The 26663-nt window shown below is 43.2% G+C and overlaps 1 protein-coding gene across 5 annotated transcripts in view; it reads right to left on the reverse strand.

Moving 5' to 3' along the window:
- The window catches only part of NYAP2 (neuronal tyrosine-phosphorylated phosphoinositide-3-kinase adaptor 2), a 147257-nt gene that overhangs the window by 15227 nt on the left and 105367 nt on the right, over positions 1 to 26663 (reverse strand). For 3 of the 5 annotated variants that reach the window (XM_081006888.1, XM_081006890.1, XM_081006887.1), the window contains exons 5-7: positions 15912 to 16124; positions 15337 to 15378; positions 6452 to 6555 (exon numbers count right to left, since the gene is read on the reverse strand). In XM_081006888.1, coding sequence (XP_080863014.1) covers positions 6452 to 6555; positions 15337 to 15378; positions 15912 to 16124 — 359 coding nt within the window. The remainder of the gene's footprint in view (positions 1 to 6451; positions 6556 to 15336; positions 15379 to 15911; positions 16125 to 26663) is intronic. The other 2 variants (XM_081006891.1, XM_081006889.1) reach the window with 1 other exon arrangement.

Below are 26663 nucleotides of genomic sequence, written 5' to 3' on the forward strand. Positions count from 1 at the left end.
TCATCTATGTATCTTTTATATGTTCTTGTCCATTAAAGACATCAAACTTCACACATTTAACACCTACCTTCCATATAGAACCAACATTGGTTCCTCCATCTCTTTAATTTTTCTGTCCAGCTGCTGTCCTGTGTCACATTTTCTACCCTGGGATCCACTAACCCTGCTGTAGAACTTTTCTCTTGCAGAACACTCCTGCAACACCTGGCTATAATGACCACCCAACAGACCCCTCTTCCTCCCCCCCCCCCACTTTCCTGGAGTAGCAAAGGGAGACTAAGGATCTTTCAGAATTGTGGCAACTCATAGATTAAGGGGAATAGTGATGAGGCATGCAATGGGCTGTATCTAATGTTCTCTGCCTGCTAGCACAAGAACTCTTGCACTAGCAGACAGGTAAGTTTTAATGCTGCACAATGGGGGAATCCAATGCAACAGCTGTGCTAGTGGAAACCTGTTGTGCAACTGGTTGTGCAATCTATTTTGCAACAGAGTTAACAGCAACCTGCTAATGCATTCTCTTGTGTGACAATATTCCACTGATGAAAAGCAATTTGCCAGTAGAACAAGTATACCTCTAAATGAGTTCAACTTAGCAATGCATTGGATACAACCCCATATTTGAAAATAAAAATAAAAATTAGGCCTTGGGGTGGGAGTGGTGAAATGCATACTCAGAAGCACAATTCACTTTAAGGAAACATCATAGCAGTAGCTTTGATTCAACTCATTTCCTTCCAGCTTCCTCCACCAACAGGACAACTGTAATTTTTTTATGATGCTTCTGTACTTTCCCCTTTGCTGGAATTGCTTTGACTTGATCTAATATTGATGTCATTCAGCGAATCACCTGACAGTCTTTCTGAGCTGTTCTGATTGCACTAGCAAATATATCAATGGCAGTCAGAAAATAGCAGGGAAAATGGAACTTCCCTCCATTTCCCTTTCATAAAAATAAAGCAAGATATTCACTTAAATAATAGTGTGGATTCCAGCTCCATCTAGTGGCTGTTACTGTGCACAGTGCAATGGAAGAGTATAAACATGCAAGCAATTTCATTTCCAAAGTAAAAGCTGGAAATTATGGATAGACAAAGAACAAAACTGCAATGGACAGATTTCATATTCACAAACATAATCTTGACTTTGATGCTGTCAAGGGGAAATACATGTAGTTGGTTTGCTTTGCTCATTCTAAAGCATTACCAGAATGCACCAGCTTAATTTTAAGACTCTGAGAAGCAAAGAACAAATTTCATAAGCTGACTAGTCTCACAGTCATTGCAAGGCCAGCTTTTTTGGACCTCTCCATAGAGATCTCCTTAAAGTTAAAACTTATTACTAGGGAGAAATTTGATTCACTTCACATGCAAAGTCAGATTTATCAAATTTGCCATTTCTGAAACAAACACAAGAGCCGAAAAACAGCAATCCTTCAAAATTCGCAGTTATCTGAATTTTGCAATGCAGTTGTCCAACCAAACAACTTGAAATGTGCATAAAAATGAACATATTGCTTAAAACAATACACAAATGCATTATATTAAGAGAAATTGCTTGCAAAAATGTGTGCATTAGTCAAAACTGCATCCAAAAATACAGTGGTACCTCGAGTTACAAACGTTCAGGTTACAAACGCTTCAGGTTATAAATTCTGCTAACTACCTGGAAGAATTACCTTGAGTTGAGAACTTTGCTCCAGGAAGAGAACGGAAATCGTGTGCCGGCGGCGCAGTGGCACCAAGAGGCCCCATTAGCGAAAGCACGCTTCTAGTTAAGAACAGTTTCAGGTTAAGAATGGATCTCTGGAATGAATTAAGTTTGTAACTAGAGGTACCACTGTATGTTTATCAGGAGAAATTTGCACTAAAGTACTGAAAATTTCCCATGAGGGTTTTATAGCAGAAAAATCTGCAAATTGTGGAGAGCTGATTTTAAGATTGGAAAAATGAGAAACGGAGAAAACCAAAATGGACAGATCCTCCTACTCCCTAGCTGCTACTTATACATGTTCTTTCAGACCTACAAATGGAACTATGAAGGACTGGTGCAGGAAAGTAGTAATAGTCAGTGAGGCAGGGTGGGAAGGAGTGGCGCAGCTTAGCTGGCTGGAGTTACATCCGGGTACCAAAAGGGGGAGGGGTGAGGCAATGGGGAAGATGGCACGGGTTGGGTGCAGTGGCTGTTAATCTGACACTCTTTGCCACCTTGCCTATGCTACCAGAACTACCCGACTACATCCTGCTCCACCAACCACTGATGGGAATAAATCAGACAACTTGGTGAAAATAAGGAAAGAAAGAAAGAAAGAAAGAAAGAAAGAAAGAAAGGGAGGGAGGAAGGAAGGAAGGAAGAGGAAGAGGAAGAGGAAGAAGAAGAAGAAGAAGAAGAAGAAGAAGAAGAGTTTGGATTTGATATCCCGCTTTATCACTACCCTAAGGAGTCTCAAAGCGGCTAACAATCTCCTTTCCCTTCCTCCCCCACAACAAACACTCTGTGAGGTGAGTGGAGCTGAGAGACTTCAGAGAAGTGTGACTGGCCCAAGGTCACCCAGCAGCTGCATGTGGAGGAGCGGAGACGCGAACCCAGATTACGAGTCCACCGCTCTTAACCACTACACCACACTGGCTCTCACCAGCACCTCACAGCTAAAAAGAAGAAGTAGATTTGCTGCCTCAAGTGCCCAAAGGACTTGATGAACCTTGACTTAAGGCGATGCACCATTTGTTGGTCTGCTAAAAAATGAGCAAGTCTGTGGGGTTGCTTGTGGGTCGAATCTGTCTCAAGATCCTAGTTGCTAGGTTTAGGGATTATTATACCCCCACACTGTGGTTCAACGCCCTGTGCCTGACCTCTGCATGGGGGGGGGGAAAGTCCCATTCATATTGATGAGAGTTTCCCCATGTGCCCCCTGTGCCCTCCCCAAAATTTCCCTGGAGGGTTGGGTGAACACCTAGAACAGATTTAGAGGGTATTGGGTGGGAGGAGGGGCAAGTTCCATTGCACAAGCAGAAATCCTTGAGCTAATGGAACATGTTAGTTGGATAATGCCCAAGCATTTAGTCAACACACAGAGCTGGTCTTTAGAGGTTAAAGGTAAAGGTAAAGGTAAAGGTACCCCTGACCATTAGGTCCAGTCGTGACCGACTCTGGGGTTGTGCGCTCATCTCACTCTATAGGCTGAGGGAGCCGGTGTTTGTCTGCAGACAGCTTCTGGGTCATGTGGCCAGCATGACAAAGCCGCTTCTGGTGAACCAGATCAGCACACGGAAACACCGTTTACCTTTCCGCCAGAGCGGTACCTATTTATCTACTTGCACGTTGATGTGCTTTTGAATTGCTAGGTGGGCAGGAGCAGGGACTGAGCAATGGGAGCTCACCCCGTCGTGGGGATTCGAACCGCCGACCTTCTGATTGGCAAGTCCTAGGCTCTGTAGTTTAACCCACAGTGCCACCCATGTCCCATTCTTTAGAGGTTAGGCTAGTGGATATCTCCCACTTACATGAAGGCATGCACATGGGACCCTATAGTCACTATTCCTCAAAGTTAAATGGCATCTGCCCAGAGAAAACTGCATTGCCCCACCAATCCATAGGCATTACGTGCAGCACCAGGGTTCACTGCTCTGTAATCTTACCAAGTGGCCTGGAAATTCAGAAGTACAAACAAACAGTAGGATACTACCAAACAGCTAGAGCTTTGTGTTCCTTTGACTCCCTTCCATCCGGATAAGATTTTGCTAGAATCCAGCCAGAATGTGGCATTTCTTTAGAGTTCCTGCAACATTCTAGTTTCATGAAAGCAAAACAGAAGAGACGCGGGGAAGGATTCAAATATTGCCTTCATACTTTGGGTCTGAGAAAAGACGCTAATAACACTTAAGTGAAGTCCCTGTTCCTCCAGTTCCTCAATCCTAAACATGCTGCATGTTTTGGATTGCTGCGTAAGTAATTTTATATTTTAAATCTTGCACTTACGTAAAACACTACTTGATATGATCTTGACATTCATCTAATAAAGCTAAATATTCATATCTTCTTATCTTTCTTCAAGTTATATACATAGAATGATTATTCTACTAACTTCTCTGCTGCCTCTGCAGTTGTGAAATCTTTGTAATATATTGTAAGTAGTAATATTTAAACTGGGTAGTTTTTAAACACGATTTATCTATCTATTGACCTACCTACCCAGCTACCTACTTTCTCAACATTGTATCCTATTCTCTAATGTGACTATGGCTCGGTGTAAACATGCAGCAAAATAGGTGGCAGAATGCTAAGGTGGTATCATTAGTGCTGAGCTGAAAGTTCAATGGGATGAACTTTCAGCTCAGCGTAAAAAAATATAAGGCTTTATTTTGTTAAACATATTCACTGCCAGTTTCATAATTGTGGTGAAGAGGCACTTCTCCTTGTAATTGATGCTATGCTGTTTAGACTCCCTCTCCATTTCACAACACCAATCCCCTGAATCTCCCCTATTTTCCCTCTTGCAGAACTATAAAGGACTCTTCTACTTCATAGTATAGGTGGGGAATATCACATTTGAATCCCTCCCCCTTGCTAAAACCAAAACCTCCTTGCAAAGAGAAAACTAGTACACTGGCATGAAAAGTTCCAAGCCATCCCTTTGCCTAATGCCCTAGCTTTCTGTTTTTAACACAATGGAGCATCCAAATGTGAGATACCCTGTGAAGAAGTGTTGACCACTCAGACATCTCAGGACCTGAGCACCTTTTACTGCTGCATTTGTAAGCTATGTTTCCAGGGCGGGGCTATGTAGATAGGCTTAAGGAGAGAAAACCCTGTCTGCTAACCCAGAAAAAGAGGTATCCTTTACTTACTCTAACAGTTAGAGCCCAACTGAATTGACTTATTTCCTTAGAAGGTTCATTTTGGAGACAATATTGTAGTGAGGGCAAAACCTGCACCAACACAACAGAGAAGATTACAAAACAGCTTTGGGGGGACTGGGAAATCCAAGAACTTAAGTGTCGGGCTGCACAAACTGATGTAGCTCCCAACATGCTTTGAGAAAGGAAGATAAAAACTGCTTTGGACAACTTTTCTCTTCCAGTTCACCTAAAGTCTGCTTTGGAACCATCTCTATTTGTGCAGCTGTCTGAGATATTCTTGTTCTTGGGAGCCAAGCATGCCCAGTCCCCCTAGGTGACTTGCCTGTGTGATTGTGGTGGCTGAGGGTCTTGGAGGGACCTTCAGCAGGATACCCTCAGCAGACCCATCTCCTCCTTGCTTCTGTGCCTACTGCCCATTCAGTCACCATTTCCCCCAGGGCCCAACCACCCAAAGGCAGAATGCACAGCAAGCAAAGGATGCTAATTTATCTCCTCCTTCTGGTCCAGCAAACAGGCAGTAAAAACCAGGAGAAGAAGCAGTGGGACCAGGAGGCTTCTGGGATTAGCAGTGGGCCTCCAACAGTAGTGTAGGCCTTGGCGGGTGCCCAATAACACCTATCGGACAGGAAAACCCATTAGTGAGGTGGTTTGCAGAGAGCACATTGCACCCCCTGTCATTCACAATATATGGGACTTCCTTCCATGTATACCAGGCTTCCTCAACCTCGGCCCTCCAGATTTTTTTGGCCTACAACTCCCATGATCCCTAGCTAGCAGGACCAGTGGTCAGGGATGATGGGAATTGTAGTCTCAAAACATCTGGAAGGCCAAGGTTGAGGAAGCCTGATGTATACCCTGCTCATTGCAATGTTTTTGCCAGTTTATAAAAACGCAATATATTACTTTATAGTCCCACTACTATTATATAGAAGCAAGAGCTGATGAAAAATGAGCTGCCACATGCAGAAAACAAAATATTTTGCAGCTTCGCTAAAATGTATGTATATATATATATATGTATATATATGTATAGACAGACAGATAGATCTATATGACTGCTAATCATGCACCAAGCTCAAAACAGATGCACGTATAATTATAATACAAGAAGTCAAAGTTCAAATGGTATATACAAAGTCAGTGAGAAATAAAGTAAAAAAAAAAGTTGTACGTGAAATATTTAAAAGAAATATATGTTATAAACAGCATCGATTAAATTGATAAATTGTTGATAAAAAAATATACCACAGGATCATTTTTTCCCTAAAAAAAAAAAAGCGCGCACAGCATTCAGCTAATATATAGAGTATGAAAGGTCAGCACATTTATATTACAGAATGAAGAGGAGACAAACAGAGATTTAAAATGAATTAACAGCAAAGAAAGTCTTGACATGATACTGGAGAGGGTAGAATTTCTTTGCTTATAAAAGAGAGAGAGAGAGACACGTACATGTACAGGCATACAAACAGAAATCAAACCAAATACACAGAAGAACAATTTACAGCAACAGATGACAGACACACAGAGAGGTGAGAAAATTTGGCATGTTGCATCACAGGAAGTCATTCGCGATTGGCTAACGATGGTACCTGGCTCGGTTGCAGATCGCTGGCTTGCCTGAGAGGAGTAACGGAGGGAGGAGGCACACCTGATGTGGATGCAGATCGTCCTAACCTGCAGCTTGCTTTCGGCTCTGGAAAGGAAAAGAAACAGGTCAGAGATCAAGTTCTGGAGTCCCTTGTCCAAATGCAGACAGCCACGGAAAAGCATAGTTGTAAAAGTCAGTGGTTTATGATGTTCTCGTTTCTCTTTTGCTCTCTGTATTCTGGCAGCGTGGTCTAGCTTGCTGCCCTCCAACGGTTCCCAACTTGTTTTTGTTTTTGAGATTTGCCTCAAAGAAGCCCTTGGTTCTCCACCACAAGGGCCTATGGAACAGAACCTGCTGTCAACAAAACACAGCTCAAACATGTGCTTAGCAGGGAGTGGATTTGATCTCCCTCAGGTGACCCTGGAAATAGGGATCATGTGCAGGGAGCACACTGACATCAAGATGCTCAGGGTGCCATGCTGAGACGAGGTGGCACTGGCATCACAATAAAAGCTCTTCCCCCTCCCTTGTCAGCCTTCTTTGGTGTGGCATCCCACCTGCCTGCTGTAGGTTGAGAACAGCTTTGGCTGGCTGCTTCTTTGGAGCACTGAGTAGTCCCCCCCGCCCCTCCCCAGATTTCCCGATTGGCCATATGGTTCCCTCTTTTTCCACACTGTGAATGGTCCTGGGGTCCATTGGTCATACCCCACTGAACACCAGCTGGCAGGAGTAGGGTTGACCACAGTGCCTCCTCATCTCCTCTTCTGGCGTAGGCACTGAAGATCTGGGCCAAGCCAATCAAATAGTTCTGAGCATGGTATATCATTGTAAAGTGACTGAGGGTGAACTCAATAATCATTTCTCCAGCACTATGCAGCCTCCCTGGTTGCTCTCAATTCCTGATTTGAAAAAAGCCCTGTGGAAGCAGTTACCTCGTGACTTCTTCCCATAGGGCTATCACTGACACTTAGGCATCCAGGAAGGCTACAGACTGCAAATTGCTGGAGAGATTATTTGCAGAATGAACGAAAGGACACTCGCAAATACTCCCCAACCACCTCAAAATTAAGGCAAGTGCATCAAAAACCCCACACCTCACCCAATAAAATTTCACCCATGTTTTCTCCCCCCTTTGATAATTTTTGAACGCAATTCCCTTTCTCATTAATTGATGGAGAATCATTGGGATAGAGGTGTTTGGCACATCGCTGCTTTCTGTAGGCAATGTGGCCTTCTTTAGTTTCGTTGATGGGTAAAACTGCAAGGTCTTGTCTACCACAGCTTCAGAACTGTTTGTTTCCAGAAAATGGAAATGCTAGCATTCTCAGTCAGGCACATACATCATCATGGAAGAGTATCACATCTTCAGTAGCAAAAACCCCTTTCATCTGGCATCAAAGGAAGGGAATGTATCATACTCAGAGAGAATGGTTGTTCCTTTTAAAGAATCTACCTTGCCTTATATTTCTAGCATGGTGTGCCTGTTGCAGCTTTCAGGCTACAATCCAATACACACTCGCCTGAGAATAAATCCCATTGAATGGGTAGTAAGTAGATAGGTATTAGATAAGGATTTCATTGCCAGTTTTCTAGTACTAATAATTTCCTGTTACTGCTCCAGCACCTTCCTATGTCCATTATTCTAAGACTTAAAACAAAAAGTGATTGTTATTTATAATCTTTTTAAACTATTTTCTTTTTTAAAAAAACAAGTAAGAAAATAAAAACAAAATTAAAATAATTCAAATTATTTACTGGCACTTTAGTTAGGAAATAGCCTATTTCTTTCTCATGCAAACAATGCCTCTGTATGTTTTTCCCCATTCAAGATCGAAATGCTGCATCTTAAATTGCTTTATGTAATAATGGAGCTGCATGTCATATAGAATTTTAGAGTCGGAAGGGACCCTGAGGATCATCTAGTCCAGGAATATGCAGCTGTCCCATACAGTGATTGAACCTGCAACCTTGATGTAATAATAAATAATAATAATAATAATAATAATAATAATAATAATAATATTTATATGCTGCCTATCTGACTGGGTTGTCCAAGCCACTCTGGGCGGCTCCCAACAGAATAGTAAAACATGACAAAACACCATGCTCTAACCAACTGAGCTACGTGTGTGTGTTTCAATGAGTAGGTAGGCTAAATATGCAGTAGTTTCCTGGTACCAGTGATCAGTAGTGGAGGCTGCTTGACTCTAGATGTCACTGTACTGCCAGATTCCTTCTCAATTTTCCACTCCAACTCTGGGAGAGGAAATTCTGATAAACTCCACGCTCCTCTGCTAACCCCTCCAACTAATATAGTTATTAACAAATGCAAAGCACTACAGCAAGCGTTTCTGTTCCCTTGGGGTCCCTTCCAACTTTACAGTTCTATGCCTGTATAGTTTGGTCTCTTCTATATCTATTTATCTATCTATCTATCTATCTATCATGTTTATATCTCACCTTTGCTCTAAGGAGGTCATGGCGGCATGCACAGTTCTCTTCCCATTTTATTCTCACACCAACCCTGTGAGGTAGGTTAGGCTGAGAGACCGTGAATGAGCCACAGTCATCCAGTGAGTTTCATGGCCGATCGGGGATTTGAACCCTGGTCTCCCAGGTCCTAGTCCAGTACTCTAGCCACTATGCCACACTGGCATAATACACAGAGTATTATTACTTTTAAAAATTGAATTTATATACTGCCCTTACCCGGGGGTGTCAGGGCAGTTCACAGAATATAATCAAGATATAAAACCACAAAATACCTAATACAAATAAAAACAACAACCCAACAGCGCCCTAGTAGTAATTTTACTACCTTGCACTTGTTCCCGGTAGAAAATCTAGTCTTTTTCCAAGTAAGAACAGGGCTGGCCCACCTAGGAGGCAGACTGAAGCAACTGCCTCAAGCAGCAGAATCCCCTGGGGAAGCGAGGAGAAGCAGTGGCAGTGGCTTCTAGCAAGTTCTCATGGGAGTTCCACGAAATCTCATTAGAAGCCACTTCCACGTGACTCTGGTGAGCAAGTCTTTGATGGAAGGGCAGCAGCGGGAGGGAGTGGCCGCCCCTGGTTAGGAGTTGCCATCTGGCAACTAAAGAGACAACTCTGCAATGCCTTGTATTCTTCTCCTCATTGTCACAGGGCACCCAGAAAGTTTGGGGCACCCCGCTTCTCCCTGCTTAGGATCATCTGGGGCTTATCGGATGGTGGCAGGTGGCAGTGCTGTGAGCAGCACCACAAGCTGAGATGGAGGAAGCAGGGGGTGGCGGGGGCAGTCCGCCCTGGGTGTCTTAGCTGAGCGGGGTGACATTTGGCACGCACCCACTTGTGACTCCCAAGCCTACCATGAGCCGTCGGGGGAAGTGGGGCAGGGAGCTGCGTTGCTTTGCTGGTGGCATTCCTCCCTTCCCCCTTCGATTTGACAGCTCGGGGGGGGGGTTGGGGGTTGGGGCGGGCAGTGCGTCAAATGTCAGCCATCAGTGGCTCGCTCCGCCCCCATGGGTGGCTCGCTCCGCCCCTGGCTGCAGCCTGTGCGCACTGCTCCATGCACCAGAGTGACTATGCATATGCTCCACTGCTGAACACAAGCAGCCCCAGGCGACTTGAGCGCAGCCACCATTTTAATTTCCCACAATGCCTCAAGGATGCTGTGTTAGGTCCATTGTGGGGAATTACTACAGTGGCTAGACTCAGCCACACAGCTCTATTCTGACTGCTGCACCAGATTCTTTCTTTTTTAAAATGGGGAGCCCAAGGTAGGCATCAGTGGTTGGCCCTCCTAGAAACCTGGCAGCTACCCAAGGATTCCAGGTACTGATTTCAGCCCTGTACAAAAGTAAATTGAGGGTGGGAGGAAGAGGATTTCAATCCAGATTCTTGTCCAATAAACCCTAAAGTAACTCCAGGCAATAAAATCTGTAGCAGATGATATGACGACTTTAATCGTATACGCATCACACATCTCTGGGTAGACTCTTTCAGGAAAGGCAGCAAACACTGGTTAATTTGCTGACAAACTGGCAAAGGAAGTTAGTAAAGTGGTTTTCCTCCTGCTGAATTAAAAGAAGAAGACAGAATTTGCTGTTCCCCTTGCATTAGATGGAGGTGAGCGGAGGCAAATGTCTCGAGCATCCTTTTTGTCAACATTTAGACCTTAATATCTAAGATTAATAATGTATTAGCACCATTCCTCTCTAATCCTAAGCACCTTTACTAAGCGCACAACTGTTTTACTTGCAAATCGTTTTCACCTGACTTCTAAATGATCTGGCCAAGTGCCAGCTTTGCAATGTTAAGAAATGAAAAATAAAACCGCAAGTAAACAATACAGTGTGGGACAGCATCTTAAAATGGAGCGCAGTGCAATCTTTGCAGCAGTAGGTGGCAGTGCAAAATGCCTTATATCCCAAGCAGGCAGCAACCTTCTGGAAAATGCTGTTTGAAACATCCACAGTTGAGTTCGATGAAGCCTCCCATTTTGCCAACCCCCTGTGGTTTTCCACTGAAACAGCAATGGCATGTTTTTGAGGCTGCAGTGTTTCTTTCTCTTTTTTCTTTTTTTCTTTTTTTAAAAAATCACTGACAGCTATTCCTCTAAAAAGCCTCCTGATGGCAGAGACCTGAAATGAAACGTCCCTGAGAAATTATCTAAGAGACGAGGGGATGACACATAGCAATGAAACGCAGCGGCGAACGCTGTGTCCAAGGTCACCTTAATATTTACAAACTCAGAGGGGAAATAGCCTAGTTTCAAAGGTACAACATCCCAGCACATGGGCTATAATGACACAGGCTGGGAGCAATTGAAACTAATTGAATGGCGCCACGCAGTATCAGAAGTGGAAGTCGGCGAGAGGGGGGATCAGGTGAACCAGATCTGATGCTGCGGGAATGCACAGCTGTGCCTCCACATGAAAGGGGACTTGGAAGAGAGGATGGCCGCCTGCCCTCCGCTTTCACGCTGAAGATAACAAGAGGACTAGTGTGAAGGCTCTACGTCCCACTGTGCAACACCAGAACCAGCTGGGTCCTGTTGAGCTGTTAGGCGGCTCAGTTGCATGGATCCTGCTGTCTGCCGATGCAGCAGGCAAGGGGAACTGCACAGAGCTAGAATTGCTGCTTGCTCTTCAGCTCAAGTAAGAGTGAGGAAGCTGAGCCCTTCAGGCCGCTCTGTCCAGGCCTTGGGAATCTCCCCAGTCTACATACCCTCACCAACCCTGTTCCACATCCTCCTTGAGTGTTTTTGCCTGGTTGGGGCATGTGGTTGGGACGCTGAGGTCCAGCGCCGAGGGCCTTCTGGCGGTTCCCTCACTGCAAGAAGCAAAGCTACAGGAAACCAGGCAGAGGGCCTTCTCAGTAGTGGCGCCCGCCCTGTGGAACACCTTCCCATCAGATGTCAAAGAGATAAACAACTACCTGACATTTAGAAGACATCTGAAGGCAGCCCTGTTCAGGGAAGTTTTTAATGTGTGACATTTTAATGTATTTTTAATCTTTGTTGAAAGCCACCCAGAGTGGCTGGGAAGACCCAGCCAGATGGGCGGGGTACAAATAATAATAATAAATAATGATGATGTGCTATGATCATGCCTCCTGCTGGCCTGGGTGGAAGATGATGTACATAGAGCCATCTTCCTTTTGTGGGGTTGAAACAAAGGGTCCCATCCATTGCTCTTCATACTTTTACCTAGGGCCACATCCACCTTTGGGAATGTGAGGCTGAACAGTATTTCCATCCCTGAGCCACATCCCAGGGGTAGGTATTATGGATAGCTCTTTTCTCCTACTTTTTAAATTGCAGAGTCAGCCAATCCTCAAAACTAATCTTACACAACACATCTGCTTCTATGCTTAGGAGATACAACAACAACAACAACAACAACAACAACAACAACAACAACAACAACTTATTCTTTATACCCTGCCCATCTGGCTGAGTTTCCCCAGCCACTCTGGGTGGCTCCCAATCAAGTGTTAAAAACAATACAGCATTAAATATTAAAAGCTTTCCTGAACAGGGCTGCCTTCAGATGTCTTTTAAAGATACGATAGCTGCTTATTTCTTTCACATCTGATGGGAGGGTGTTCCACAGGGCAGGCGCCACTACCGAGAAGGTTCTCTGCCTGGTTCCCTGTAACCTCACTTCTTGCAATGAGGGAACTACCAGAAGGCCCTCGGCACTCCGGGGCTGAACGATGGGGGTGGAGATGCTCCTTCAGGAATACAGGGCTGAGGCCGTTTAGGGCTTTAAAGGTCAGCACCAACACTTTGAATTGTGCTCAGAAACATACTGGTATCCAGCCTTCCTTGTTGCATAGTTCTGTTGGGATTTTTTAAAAATCTACAGCTGAGAAAATGAACACTCAGCTGAGCAACTAGAGACCATGAATGTTAAAAATCTAGGAATGGAAAATTTCGGTGGTGCCCCACTTCCCTCGATGCCCTTAGCATGTACTTGTTTTGCTTAATGGGTAAACCAGCCCTGCCTGACAGTCACCCTGACCATGCCCCTTAACTCCTACAGCTTTGCTCCACATGCAACTGTGCCAAGCTAGGACTTGGGCCAGCATCACTGTAGTGTCCCGTAGGTTTGAGAAGGATACTGACCATGTGAAGATACTTTACACTGAGTCTGCCCTAATACCAGGAAGCCAGCAGGGGTCAAGATAACTTCAAAAGTTGCATTTATTGGTCAGCAACAGATTAACAGCTCAGCAGAGTAACTAAGCCTTGTTAGCAGGTAAGACTAAGGTTCCAGCTAGTTTCCAATTAATTATGGAAGGAAACACACCCAGGGAGGAGTGCAGTCACACTACAGTGACGAAAGAAGGAAACCCTAGTATGCATTAAGTACACACTCTAATAGGAAGTAAACTTTGCACTTGTTGCATGTAAGGAGCAGGGGATCTGGAGAGATGCAAATGTATTACTTTACACTGGATCCCCTCAACAACCAGCCACAATCTATTTAGTCCCTGTAACTGGTGCACACTGCAAACTGCTACCCAAGATCTTGAAAAGTGCGGCTTTTTCAGTGACACATGTACACTTGAGGACACATTTTAACAATCCGATTCTGAGAACAGTCTCAAAAGCTGGGCTACATGGGATTACATCCCCCCCCCCCCCGAATCCACGCACATAAAAAAAAGATTGTTATAAAGCAGAAACGTTTTCTGGAAGTGTTGCAAAATATTGTGATTTGATTGGCTTTTGACATCTGGGGTTAGCTAAATAAGGGGCAAGTTTAATACTGAGCCCAACCCACTATGATCAGCTGTGCTGTGGGTTTATTTGCAGAATTAAGGATGCTCATTTCAGGTGTGCTGCTGATTCAGGATTATCTTAAAGAAATAATGCCCTGTCTAAATGCCTACAGAAATTCCACCGTGTTTCAGCTTTATATCATTTTGTTCACCATCTCAAGTCATTAACAGATCAGTTTGCCTGCATGAGTTTCAAAACTCCAGCTGTTTGTGATAACTGTAGATAATACAGCTATGTTACTTTTCTCTTGATCACTTCTCCATACTTTAGAGGCACGTGTTGCAAAATGCATTCACTGTATTTTCCTTTCTTTGGATAACAGCACCACACTCTGTATCTGAAACAGATAAGACTGCAAGCAATTTTAAATTCTAATCTCTGTGTTTTATAATTATAACACATTCTAGCCCAGAGTCAGGTATACTTTACTCTGTGCTGGAATATGCCAGAACTATAAAAAACAGAGATTAGAATTTAAAATTGCTTCCACGTGGAAAGCAATCTGCTTCACTCTTAGCTGGATTTAGCGGGTCCACTTACACATCACCAACAAAGAGGAAATTCACCAACAAAACAGAGGACAAGGAAGGACATTGATATAATAATAACTGCATATACTGATTTATGTGTATATGTATACGTGCAAAGTTAGAAAGAAGTTTTAGAATTTAAATAGAAATGCAATACATCTCGCCATTGTGGGGAAGACTGTGACCAGGTGACCTGTGTGCCTGTTCATTCTGCTGCCTTGGTACTAGCTGCTGAAGCAGATTAGTGCAGGGTGGGGTGGTCCAGCTGCTAAACTAGTTAGGCCGCTGTTGTTTACTGGGAGGGAAAGGGGGCAAGATGCCAGGGAGGGTGGCGTGGAATTGTCTGGTCTGCTTTAAAAAGAAAGAACCATGAGAAGGGATAGCAGCAGTGACCCACCTGCAGAGAAAATAGCATGATGGCTTTATCCCATCCAGCCAGGTGCTTCTGACTAACTGTTGATGGGCAACTTCAAGGCTGCTACTGTCCCTTCTTGTGGTTCTTCATTTTTTAAAGCAGCCCAGACAAATTCCTGGAGGGTAAGGCTATCAACGGTTAGCTAACCCTGATGGATATGTTCTGTCTCCAGTACGATTCTGAATACCAGCTGCTGGAAAGAGCAGGAAGCGAGAGTGAAGTTGTGCTCAGGTCTCCCAGGCAGGTTTCCCATAGGTATCTGGTTGGTCACTGTGAGGACAGGGTGGTGGACTAGATGGGCCACTGGCCTGATCCTGAAGGCTCGTCCTTTGTTCTTCCGTTCTTGCTTCAGAGTACAGTCCTCTGTAAAGTGTGACACCTGACCACCCTATCTGGAATGTAACTGACTGACTTTAAAACTTCAGCACACTTGCAGTGTGCAAAATTAGGAAGTCCTTTGCTTTGAATTCTGCTATTGCAACAGTCTTGTGTGAGGAGGGCCTACAACGGTGGTGGGCTGGGAGGAAAGCTTAGACACACTCAGCAACAGAACTGATACACAATGTAAGAAACACACTTACCTGTTGCTGGACCAGTTTCCATTGGTGAGTGTGTGTAAGCTTTCAGTCTTCTAATTTAGGTAGAAGTCACTTTAGCAAGATGCATCACCTTACCTATTTTGTCTCTGGTGTTCTGGGACCAGCACAGGAGTAGCACTATATAACAAACAAAAGAAGTTGTTCAACACAGCAGGAATAGCCTTACCTATTTTGCTTCTCTTTCTACGGGACCAATCCACTGTCGCATTCTCACGCCCTGATGTAGGAGAGTCCTGATAAGCCAGAAAGCTGCTGATCTTGGATCAATGAAGCTAATAGCATGCCACCTTGGATTCTTGCATAAGGACAATGCGAAATGTCCAAGGCGAGAGCTCAAACTCCCCCCCCACTCCAAAAGCCTGGCTTCATTTTGCATGGGAGAAAACAAGGTCCCATGATCCCCAGCAGGAAATAGGGCTTCTTGCATCATATCCACTTAAGGAGAGTCCTTGCAGGGCTTCTTATCCTCTGTTCACTCAACTGGACCCCTTTTGCATTCCTACAAAATGCTCAAAAGGCTCACATGTCATTAATCTCTCATTAACTAGTACTTCCCAAAGAGCTAGATATTGTGCTAGGTAGCCCATTGCACCTGATCTAGAAACTCAGCCCTTGCATATCTATTTATTGTCTTCTGTACTCACACTTACCTGAGCTATTATTTCCTGCCAACATGGTTGGACTAACAGAAGACCTTCCGAGTCTGCTAGACACAAGTGGTGGTCCTGGTGTGCCATCCCATTCCTGAGCTTTTATTGGCTCTCTGGAGGAAGATGCCCCATGGTGACCTCCTCTCTCTTTGTTTTCCAGCTTTGGTAGTGGCTCAGTGCTGTGGCTCCTGATCTTCAGCTCATCTAATGGTTCTGCAAAAGAGGGAAAGGTCACAATCCATTATACCATGCAAATTGATTCCATCCATACTCCGATGCTTTTTCTTTTTCTCCAGTTTAGTAATCAGCTAATTGAGCTCCACTGTAAATGCATGCCATAATCAATAGAGGACCACGATAAACGGACTTTATTAAAATTATAGTGGTGATTGAAGTTTGCGTCAGAATAGCAGGGAACATTCAGAATACAGAGAGAAATGCTACATGCAGGCTTAGAAGGTTGCATTAAATGTATTTTCTGAAATCTTAGATAATATAAAATACATTTCACAGGAAAGCTTTTGTGTGTTTTGTTATTGATGCTTATCCCATAGGGAGAACTCCTGTTTTCTTTTTCTTGAAAGTATGGTCACAATTCAGCTTGGATGTGCTTAACCAATGGGCCTAGTGCTACCTAACCATGCCAGATTGTGACTAATCTTGGCTGCTTAATGCAAGAGTTGCCCATGGGGTACCTGTGGGCATCATTGTGCTTGCCAGTACCTCTTATGGTGCCTGCAAAAGTACATATATAGCTCCCCCAAAATCCTCATTCCATGAGAAATGGTTTACTCTTCCTGCTCACTTCCTGTTTGCACTGGTTCAGCCTCTCCTACACTCGAACACACCCTTTCAGACTTGCCCACATTGGATGCACTAGGATTGGATGCATGGGGGTGGGGGATGATGAGGGCACGCAAATGCCGCCTTCATGCTCTCCAACATCTCGCCAATCAAAATTGGGATACTCATTTTTGGGTCCTGAGCTCTCGTGAGAACCAGCTGACTCGTGCAAGAGCATGAGACCAAAAAATGAGCATCTTTTGGTCCAGCGCTCTGGCACAAGCAAGCTGACTCACACCAGAGCAAAAGACAGGACATTCCAGGATCCAATCAGAAGCTGGGGTGGCTTCTGTAATTCTGGGGTGTCGCACTCAAATTGCGTCTTGTACTCCTGTCTCTTTTTGTGCTTTTTGTGTAGAAGCTGTTTTGCGTCAAGCTACCCCCCACAGCAGCCATTTTCTGATTGGCATCCATGACACTTCCTCAAAATTCTAAATGTGCCCACTGGCCCCCAAAGGTTGGCCACTCCTGGCTTAATATTATTCCTTTCAGAGCTTTCCATGTGAGAACACTGAATACTTGGTCTTAGTCAAGGGTCATCAATGTGGTGACCTTCAGCTATTGTTGAACTACAGTTCTCATCATCTCTAACTGTTTTGTTCTGTTTTAATCTGGTTTCAATCTAGTTGTTGTTGTTTTTTGGAGATTTCACTGAACACCAGTGTTGCATTTGTATGTAAATGCTCGAGAGATTTCGGTGGTTTATGAACAATTTATAGCACTTAATATAAATAAACAACCCAATTCTACTCCTTCTCCAGTTGCTTTTAAGCTTAAAATATTAGTATTTGCATAAATATTATGCATTTCTGTTTCACCCGTCCTCCCATAGGAAACCATGGCAGTTATGCAACATCAGAAAAAAAATCTTTACAATAATTAAAAATCTAAAGCTGCATCTCTAAAAGATGAAAACATAACAAATAACAACAACGGTTGGCCAGAAAACATTAGCCAATATCACTATCTCTATTTAGCGGCAAAATGTGTGGAACATTGTGCTGGGGGGGGAATCACTTGGCGTATTAGATTTTTGGCTGGAAAAGCTAAACTGGACTTACTTAGATATTATGTGGATAAACCACAGAGAAATATAGAACCAGAGAATTGTAGAGCTGGAAGGGACCATGAGGGTAATCTAATTCAACCCCCTGCAATACAGGAATCTTTTGCCCAATGCAAGACTCAAACCCACAGCCCTGAGATTAAGACTCTCATGCTTTACCAACTGAGCTATTTTGTGGGCTCTTTTACCACTGTATGGTGGGGCTTCGTCTTACATGTCTGTAATGAACAATTGTACCAGTCTCTTCCCTCAGCCTTACCGAACATATGGAAAATATAATTTTTGATCCGCATGCCTTTTCCACTCCATATTGACTTTGCTACAAAAATATTGGGATTGATTTATGTAATCTATGGTATACCTGATATGTTTTCTTTTCTGCAGGGTACTTCATCCTGATCCTATCTGATTTGACCTTTAAAAAATTTTTTTCTTGGTACTGTTTTGCATTATTTTCATAAAAATCACAATTAAAAATATTACACCAAAAGCAGGAATTCCCTGGCAGTCCATGTCCTCGGAGCCATTGCCTCCTCTAATGAAAGATGTACCATGCCACTCTAAATGGTCATAGCTTCCCCCAAAGAATCCTGGGAGTTGTTGTTTGTTCAGGGTCCTGAGAGTTGCTTGGAGAATCCTATTCCTTTCGTAAGGCTTCAGTAACCACAGTGGTTTAACAGCCAATCTCTCTCCCCAGGAAACTCTGAACATTGTAGCTCCATGAGAAGCACAGGGCTTTCTTAAGCTCCTAAGCACCCCTAACAAACTATATCACCCTTCAGCACCCCTAACAAACTATAGTTCTCAGGATGTGGGAAACCACAACTGACTAAAGGGTAGGGTGGTTCATAATTTATTTATTTTTGAAAATTTTTGAAAATGCCTGCTCCAAAAGTCATATCTTACTACACTAGGGATTTTATAGCTATATCTGAAATTTCATGCATATCAGTTAATATCTTGACCCTCCTCCACGAAAATACAGTGGTACCTCGGGTTAAGTACTTAATTCGTTCCGGAGGTCTGTTCTTAACCTGAAACTGTTCTTAACCTGAAGCACCACTTTAGCTAATGGGGCCTCTTGCTGCTGCTGGACCGCCAGAACACGATATCTGTTCTCATCCTGTAGCAAAGTTCTTAAACTGAGGTACTATTTCTGGGTTAGCGGAGTCTGTAACCCAAAGCGTATGTAACCCGAGGTACCACTGTAGCTGTTTACTTGGCTGTTTTCCTTTGTCGTGAGGGCTGAAATTTCAATTCAGTGGAGCAGGGTCAAGATATTAACTGATATGCATGAAATTTCAGATATAGCTATATAATCCCTAGTGTAGTAAGATAAGACCTTTGGAGCAGGCATTTTTTTTAAAAAAGATTTTTATGAACTGCTCTACTAAAGGGGCATGATACTGCTTTAACTGCGTGGTGTAGATGTAGCCAAACTTTGCAGCATTTCACTACAAAACAAAAGCGTTGGCTGGGATGCAGATTAATAAGCATCCTGTTGTAATATCAACATTGCAAGATAACCTCCCAGGCTTGAGGGCTGAACAATGACATGGATGGAAAGGATGAAGAGGGGGACTCTGGGATGAGTTCTATTTGCATCCCACCTTTCCTTGTGGTGGAAATACATGCCCCCCCCCGTTTTATCCGAATAGCAACCCTGTGAGGGAGGTCAGGTGGAGGGACAGTGGCTGACCCAAAGTCAAAATAAAAAAATCCTTCCAGTAGCACCTTTAAGACCAACTAAGTTAGTTCTTGGTATGAGCTTTCGTGTGCAAGCACACTTCTTCAGATACACTGAAACAGAAGTTGCCAGATCCTTCTATATAGTGAGAAGGTGGGGAGGGGTATTACTCAGAAGGGTGGTGGGAATGGGAGATAGGCAGATAGCTGGGATGAGCCTGCTGACGACTCTTAACGACTGTAATGGGTCTTACAGGAAAAGGCAAGGGGTGAGAAGGTGAGAACCTGTAAGACCCCTTGCCTTTTCCTGTAAGACCCATTACAGTCGTTAAGAGTCGTCAGCAGGCTCATCCCAGCTATCTGCCTATCTCCCATTCCCACCACCCTTCTGAGTAATACCCCTCCCCACCTTCTCACTATATAGAAGGATCTGGCAACTTCTGTTTCAGTGTATCTGAAGAAGTGTGTTTGCACACGAAAGCTCATACCAAGAACTAACTTAGTTGGTCTTAAAGGTGCTACTGGAAGGATTTTTTTATTTTGACTATGGCAGACCAACACGGCTACCTATCTGTAACTGACCCAAAGTCAGTGAGCTTCAGGGTTGACTGGAGAACAAACTCCCTGTGGTTGCCTAGGAAGATGAAAGGCTTAATAGGGGACAATGAGGATAATAATACTTAGCATTTGTGCAACATTTTAGAGCATTCAAAACACTTCACATGCTAGATCTCAGTAATTGTACAGAATATCTAAGCCTTGACATGCACTTCCAAATGAAAATTTGCAGTCCAATCCTAGCAATGTTTACAGAGAAGCAAGTTCCACTGAGTTCAATAGGATTCACTTGCTTCCTAATATGCATGCTTACAATGTCAACAGGGGATGTGTGAGGCGGCCCCACCTTGCCGCCCTGGGCTCCTTTGGGAAAGGCAAGATATAAATGCAATAAATAATAATAATAGCAGCCTCACAGTCAGAGCTCTGGGCTGGGCCTTTCTTTGCTTTGAAGTGTCCCTGCCTTAGACCCTGCATAGGAGAAATATTTGCAAATCCAAATATTCAGTCCTCCCACTGACTTTAATTGATAAGATCAAAGCAACAATGAACTGCTTGTTTTTGCAATTGGTACTTGACATTTGGAGACATTGTAGCCCCTCAAGAGGGGGATTAATCCTACAGATCTTCAGATAGGTAGGCCCAGCAGTGTTTCCCCCCCCTGCTAGCCACTATCTCATGACTTCATGCTTCCTGAACTCCGTGGTTGATCACCTAAGCCCCTTGAGGATTGGAAACTGAGAGCTAGCTGGGGTGTTGCAAGAGCTAGCTGAACTTCCCAAGGTCCCTGGCCAACACTGTAACCACTACACCATGGTGGCTTTCAACAGGAACTACTGGAAGAGACAGCGTGGCTGGGAGTAGAAGGAGCAGCATGGCATGTGGGTAGAAAGAGGGCAAGGGTGTGAGATCTGTGGTGCAAAATAAGAGGCAATGCAAAACTGGCCCTTATCCAGCTGACAGTGATTTCTGCTTTCCATTACAAGCCATTTGGCCTGCTATGCAGAACACTTCTCCAATACTCCATGAGAACTCTTTGGTAAAATGTTGCATGTCAAAAACACACCCTCGGTAGTGTTAAGCAATTCTGTTAATCAATTCTTGAGACCATTCTTGTGCACAAAAATCTGTTTGCAGTTGACAGGTCAGTTAATATATTTACATGGCAAGCTTCATTTTTGTGGTTATCTAAAAACTAATAAAGCTAAAAGAAATGAAACAGTCTGGATCAGTCTGCCATCTCACACGGTCCATTCTTTGCCTAAAGAACATTGTTATTGGATGATATTTATCAGCAACACAAAAGCACAACTTTTAAAACATTGCTATTTCCCAAACCCTATAAGAAGGAGGAAAAAAACATAAACCAAGGGAAATTACATTTTCAGAGAGCATCATTCAGGAGACCTTTCCATTGTCTGGATGTGCAGTGGTGAACTTTTTCCCCGGATTTAATATTCTTTGATGAATATGAAAAGATAATTTGGTGTGCCTGCTCTCTGAAATCTCCCACAACATCTGAAGCAAAGGTTGCCTTCTTTTCTGTGGTCCAATTCATCACACCTCTGCAAACAAATTGGGGCTGTGCTTGCCACACATATCAGCACAGATAAAGTTTTGTGAGTAATAATAAAGTTTCAGCTCAGCTGCAGCAACTAGAGCATGTCAGGAGCTTGTCCTACACTCGAGTAGGACCCTGGTAGAGACACATGCCCGACTGGCATGTTCTCTCCCTCCTGGTCGATCATTCGGGAGCCTCAAAAGCTTTCTTCAGCCTGAACATCACAGTGACCAATGCCAACAGACATCGGCACAGTTAGGGATCCGCAGAGTCTTCGCAGCTTGCGTAACAGACCTCAGCAACTCAGCATTTTGGCTAATCTACTTTATTTACATTTAAACACACATGGAGCACTGCAACATGGTTCCCTCTCTCTCTAGCATCAGACAGTAAAGAGAAAGAACAAGGACAATAGTCCCACTTCACGGAACACAGTAACACGAACATCCTGTCTCCGTCACTTCCCACTCTGTGGAGTCAAAACATATATCGTCATGTGATAGACAACAATCCCATGACTGCAATCACGGAGCAGGAATTCTAACAGAGCAGTGCAAATTATATCACATGAGAGCAAATTCCACCATTGCAGCTCTGCTGGTGCAAAGCACTTCGATGCATGCAATGGAACTTCCTCTACTGTCCCTGCCACCCACCCCAGCACCCTCAAAATAAGCTCTGGAGCAAATTTGTGGGTTGAGGGGCAGGAGCAGAAGAGGGAATGGAAGTCCTGTTGCATAGCATTGGATACCAATGTGCATTTTAGGGTGTATTGCATCACAAAATACATATTTTATATGTATTTTTTATATATGCAGATCTTGAAATGTATTTTATAATTGAATTTGTATTTCGTAAAAAAATTGGGTAACTTTTCTGAGCCAAAAGCTATGTCACAAATTTTGGAGAAATGTGAAATCTGAATAATAAGTACATTCCAACTGACATGTGCAGGCCACATCACTTCCCACTGGAATTCATAGGGAAGGAATTCCTCAGGCACCTCAACCTGTTGCATCCCTCCGTGTTTACTAGGCTTTTAAATGCAGAGCCTGGCAGGAGAGGGCATGTAGGCTCTGTACAAACTGAGAATTCCATTTAATAAGCTACAGCTTAAAACAAAAGCAAGCTGATAAATCAAAGCTGCGGAATTGCTTAATCTAAAAACTCTCTCATTGAAATGAATGTACTCTACCTAGTCAGTCTCACACGCCTCCTAAGCACATATTAATTCTGGAGCCTGGCTGTTATAATGCTGAGTGACAAACAGTAAAGATCTCTTTTTTGGCAGCGGAAAAGCGCAATCGAAGGAACTGTAAATGAGGGCAAATCTCAGCTAGTCTTCTATAAGTAATCCAAAATGTATCAGATAACAATGCATGTATTATTCATTCATCTTTGTCCCCTGCCTGTTATAAATCTAAATAAATCATAAATCACCTTTGCAGAAAGCAATTTTTTTTATTTATTTAGAGAGATAATGAGAGCCAGTTTTGCCAAACTATATTACTAATATGAAAGGGACTTTTGAGCAGCACTGCAAAACAAGGTCACACTGACCCATGGTGAAATTTAGCTTACTGAATGGCTTTGAACCCATTCACTGAATGGTTTCTGAGTCGTCCCCCTCGGAGCTGATTTATACAACTACCCAGTACCTGGGAAATCACCATATTTTCTTGTTGATGGGTTTTGGAATGATAAAGCAGTCTGATAAATACTGGCCTTTATGTCAGTATCATGATTCATGATGTCCTGACTGTAGCACCTTGAAATATATCAAATCATTATTTTTTTTATTTAGGTAATATAGGCTTTGTGGAAAGATTGCCCCACAGACATCAGTTCAGCACCAAATGTTGGGTACATCCAGCAACCATTAAAAACATGCTTTGAAACATCCCCTTTTTCATGGGTAGAGTCGTCATAGCGACCCATAGTTAGAAGTAGAAGTTGACAGATGTGTCCCTCTTTTTCGCTCTTCAGAATATGGCACCCCAATTTCCTGACTAATAATACTAGCTCCTGACACTGATTGTTAGTGCAACTGATACAGATGTTGTACTGACATGATATGTATTGCGATACGTTGTTATATGCCATTTGTTTATTTGCACTACAATTCTTTTAAATGAAAGCTGGTTTACAAATTATTCCTTTTATTTTTATTTTTTAGAAATGCATCAATACGATGTCTTTTCCATGCACACTACACTTATGAGAACCAGCCCCAAGTTTTTTAAGGATCAGTTTTCAAAAGCAAAAAAGAAATGTTTTTTTTTTGTTTCTCGGTGTGGAACTCTGCTTGGGAACCATATTTGAGAACTACTTGGGGGACTCAGATGGATGACACCCACATTTGACTATGCATCTGAATGCTGATGATGTTCATCCACATGCCTTTACTTTTAAAGGGATGCACATCTAAATGCACACCTCCATTCTGCCCCAACTTACTCATTTTATACAACTGGGCTGGATCAAGGAGCATCACTTTGGTTTCCTTGACAATAGAGACATGGTCTTTCTCCCTGCAAATAGTTTCTTACCCATTCCAAAAGCTCCTATTTTGCACCCTGCATTTCACACTAATCTACATGCATTGCACATACAGCTTCAGCTAAGACCTGAATGAGTCCTAATCAAGTTGATTTGATTCTGGGAACCAACCTTTGAATAGATCCTTTGATTTCCCACCCTGTAGTCACTGCCAGCTGCCACCGCCATATTTTCACTTGCCCTCGCTGCTGCTGCTGCCACCATCTTACCATTATTTAGATCATATGGGCCACGCTCCAAAAAAAATAGTTGAGTCAAAGGACGTAAGTGCACTTAACTCTCTGGTGGATTGCCTTGGCACATATGTGCACAATACGTTTTAAATGGCCATTGTAAGGGAACGTCTATAGGAGCTCTTTCATATGTAATGTACTTTGATTGTAATATTGAAAAATCTCTGCATTCATTAGCAAATTGGCAGGGATTGGCATGCCAGCTGCAAATCAAATACATTATTCTGTAGCATTTAGATGCATATTATAGTTTTAAAAATGCTACATATTAAAATCTGCAGCTACAAATATAAAGTATTATTCAATTTTGAAATCAGAGAGAACAGACCTCTGTTCTATGAATGGATATAATTTCTTCAGGAAATGTATAGAGATATATGAGTACATTTATTGTAACTAAAAAAAATGTATTATGGACCTTATTGTCCAAGACCAGACATTTTAGGGCTATTTATTTTTTATTAATATTATTATTCTTAGAGATAAATCTGTTATTCAATAGGCATGAAATGGAATCTTGAACTCACATTTCCCAATGCATCTCTTGCAATTTTGTATAAAGGTATTCTGCAACTGCTGTGACAGATTTGTATCTTACAAGGTAAATGCTCAGTCAATGAAACCTGATGTTGACTGCGGTAGAAATATATACAGCAGGTTGGGATTCAAAGCATAGCTTGAAGATTGTCCAAAGGCTTGGCTATGCCTGCTGCCCAGTGAAACTGTTGACTTTCTTCCCACCAATTAATGCCATGCCTTTTCACAAACTACAGTGGTACCTTGGTTCTCGAACTCAGTCCGTTCTGGAAGTCCATTCAACTTCCAAAACGTTTGAAAACCAAGGCACACCTTCTAATTGGCTGATTGGCCCTAGAAACAATGCCGACAGCTGAAATGGATGTTTGGCTTCCATAAAACGTTCGCAAACTGGAACACTTACTTCCAGGTTTGTGGCGTTCGGGAGCTGATTTGTTCGTCAACTAAGCTGTTCGGGAACCAAGGTACTAGGTAGGTAATCCTAGACAAACACAAGTTTCAAACCTCTTTTTGTACATACAATTCATTACACAATTCTGTAGATTATACTGTAAACCAACCTTTTATTCTCAGATGAAAGGGCAGTCTAGAAATTCAACAAAAATAATAATAATAGATTCAGGCCATATATATGAACCAATTTATGTGGTCAGAACTGGCAACAGGAACTGGATGATAGGTTTTCATCCCATCTACTGCATTCTTCTGGACCAGAACAGATTACATTATCAGACTCATCACATTCAAAGGACTCTCTCCTCACACACCCTCATTGTAAAAGCCAAACTTTTCTGAATAAGGCAACAGCCCTTTCGTCATGAACCCAAACTCAGATTCCCATTCTTTAGGAGAAGAGGCTGAGGACTCTGAACTTGAAGGGGAAAGGAAGACTTTCCAGCCCCAGAAGCACTTTCACTGGACAAGCCTGTGTGGTCCAGCCCCACAATGTGACACTGCTGTCCTTGGACTCAGAAGACTCCATTGTAGTAATCCCAGTGATGGCAGAGCTCAGCCACACAGTTACAACAGGAGACAACTGAAGCAAGTTGGGCCCCTTTAAATGAAGAAGCACCGTCCTCTGCAGTTAGGGCTACTAGTGCTATATAGGGATCAGTTTGTTGCTTCAGCAATGGCAGAGCTCTGTGTCCCTTAGCAGAGCCTGAGCACTCCATTAAGCCTGACCCCTAACTTGCCTCATGCCTGAGCCTTGTCTAAGATCTCAGAAAGTGTTTGCTCCCTGCTGAAACAACTCCTCTTACTACAGAGCAGCTTCAGCCTGTGATCTGTCCATGGTACTGATCAGTTCCGCCCCTAGTTTATATGATTCTCCTCAACCAGCATAGTCTTGGCTTGCTGGCTTTGACATTTGCTTTGTTCAAGTTTACGTTCACTTTACCTATTGAAACCTAACCTTGATTAATGTGACCTAAGTGACCATGCTTCATTCGCCACTATGCTACCTGATTAAGAAGTGCCACAATAGTATTTCGTTTCCCTAGAGCTCAGAGCCTAGCCAGAGCGAGACAGGACAAGCCCCTTACCCTGTTTCAATGTTGCTGCCTAGTCAATCACCTTCTCGAACCTTCTGTACACTGCTATAGACTGCATCTAAAGGGATAAGGCAACTGAATAAGCAATGGTGATGATTTCAAGGGAGTGGACCCATTCCAGAAAAGGTTCCCAGTAACAACACATTGACTAGAGCTTCC

This window comes from Podarcis pityusensis (genome assembly GCF_964106645.2).
Source record: "Podarcis pityusensis genome assembly, chromosome: 5".
In the NCBI taxonomy this organism is placed as follows: Eukaryota; Metazoa; Chordata; class Lepidosauria; order Squamata; family Lacertidae; genus Podarcis; species Podarcis pityusensis.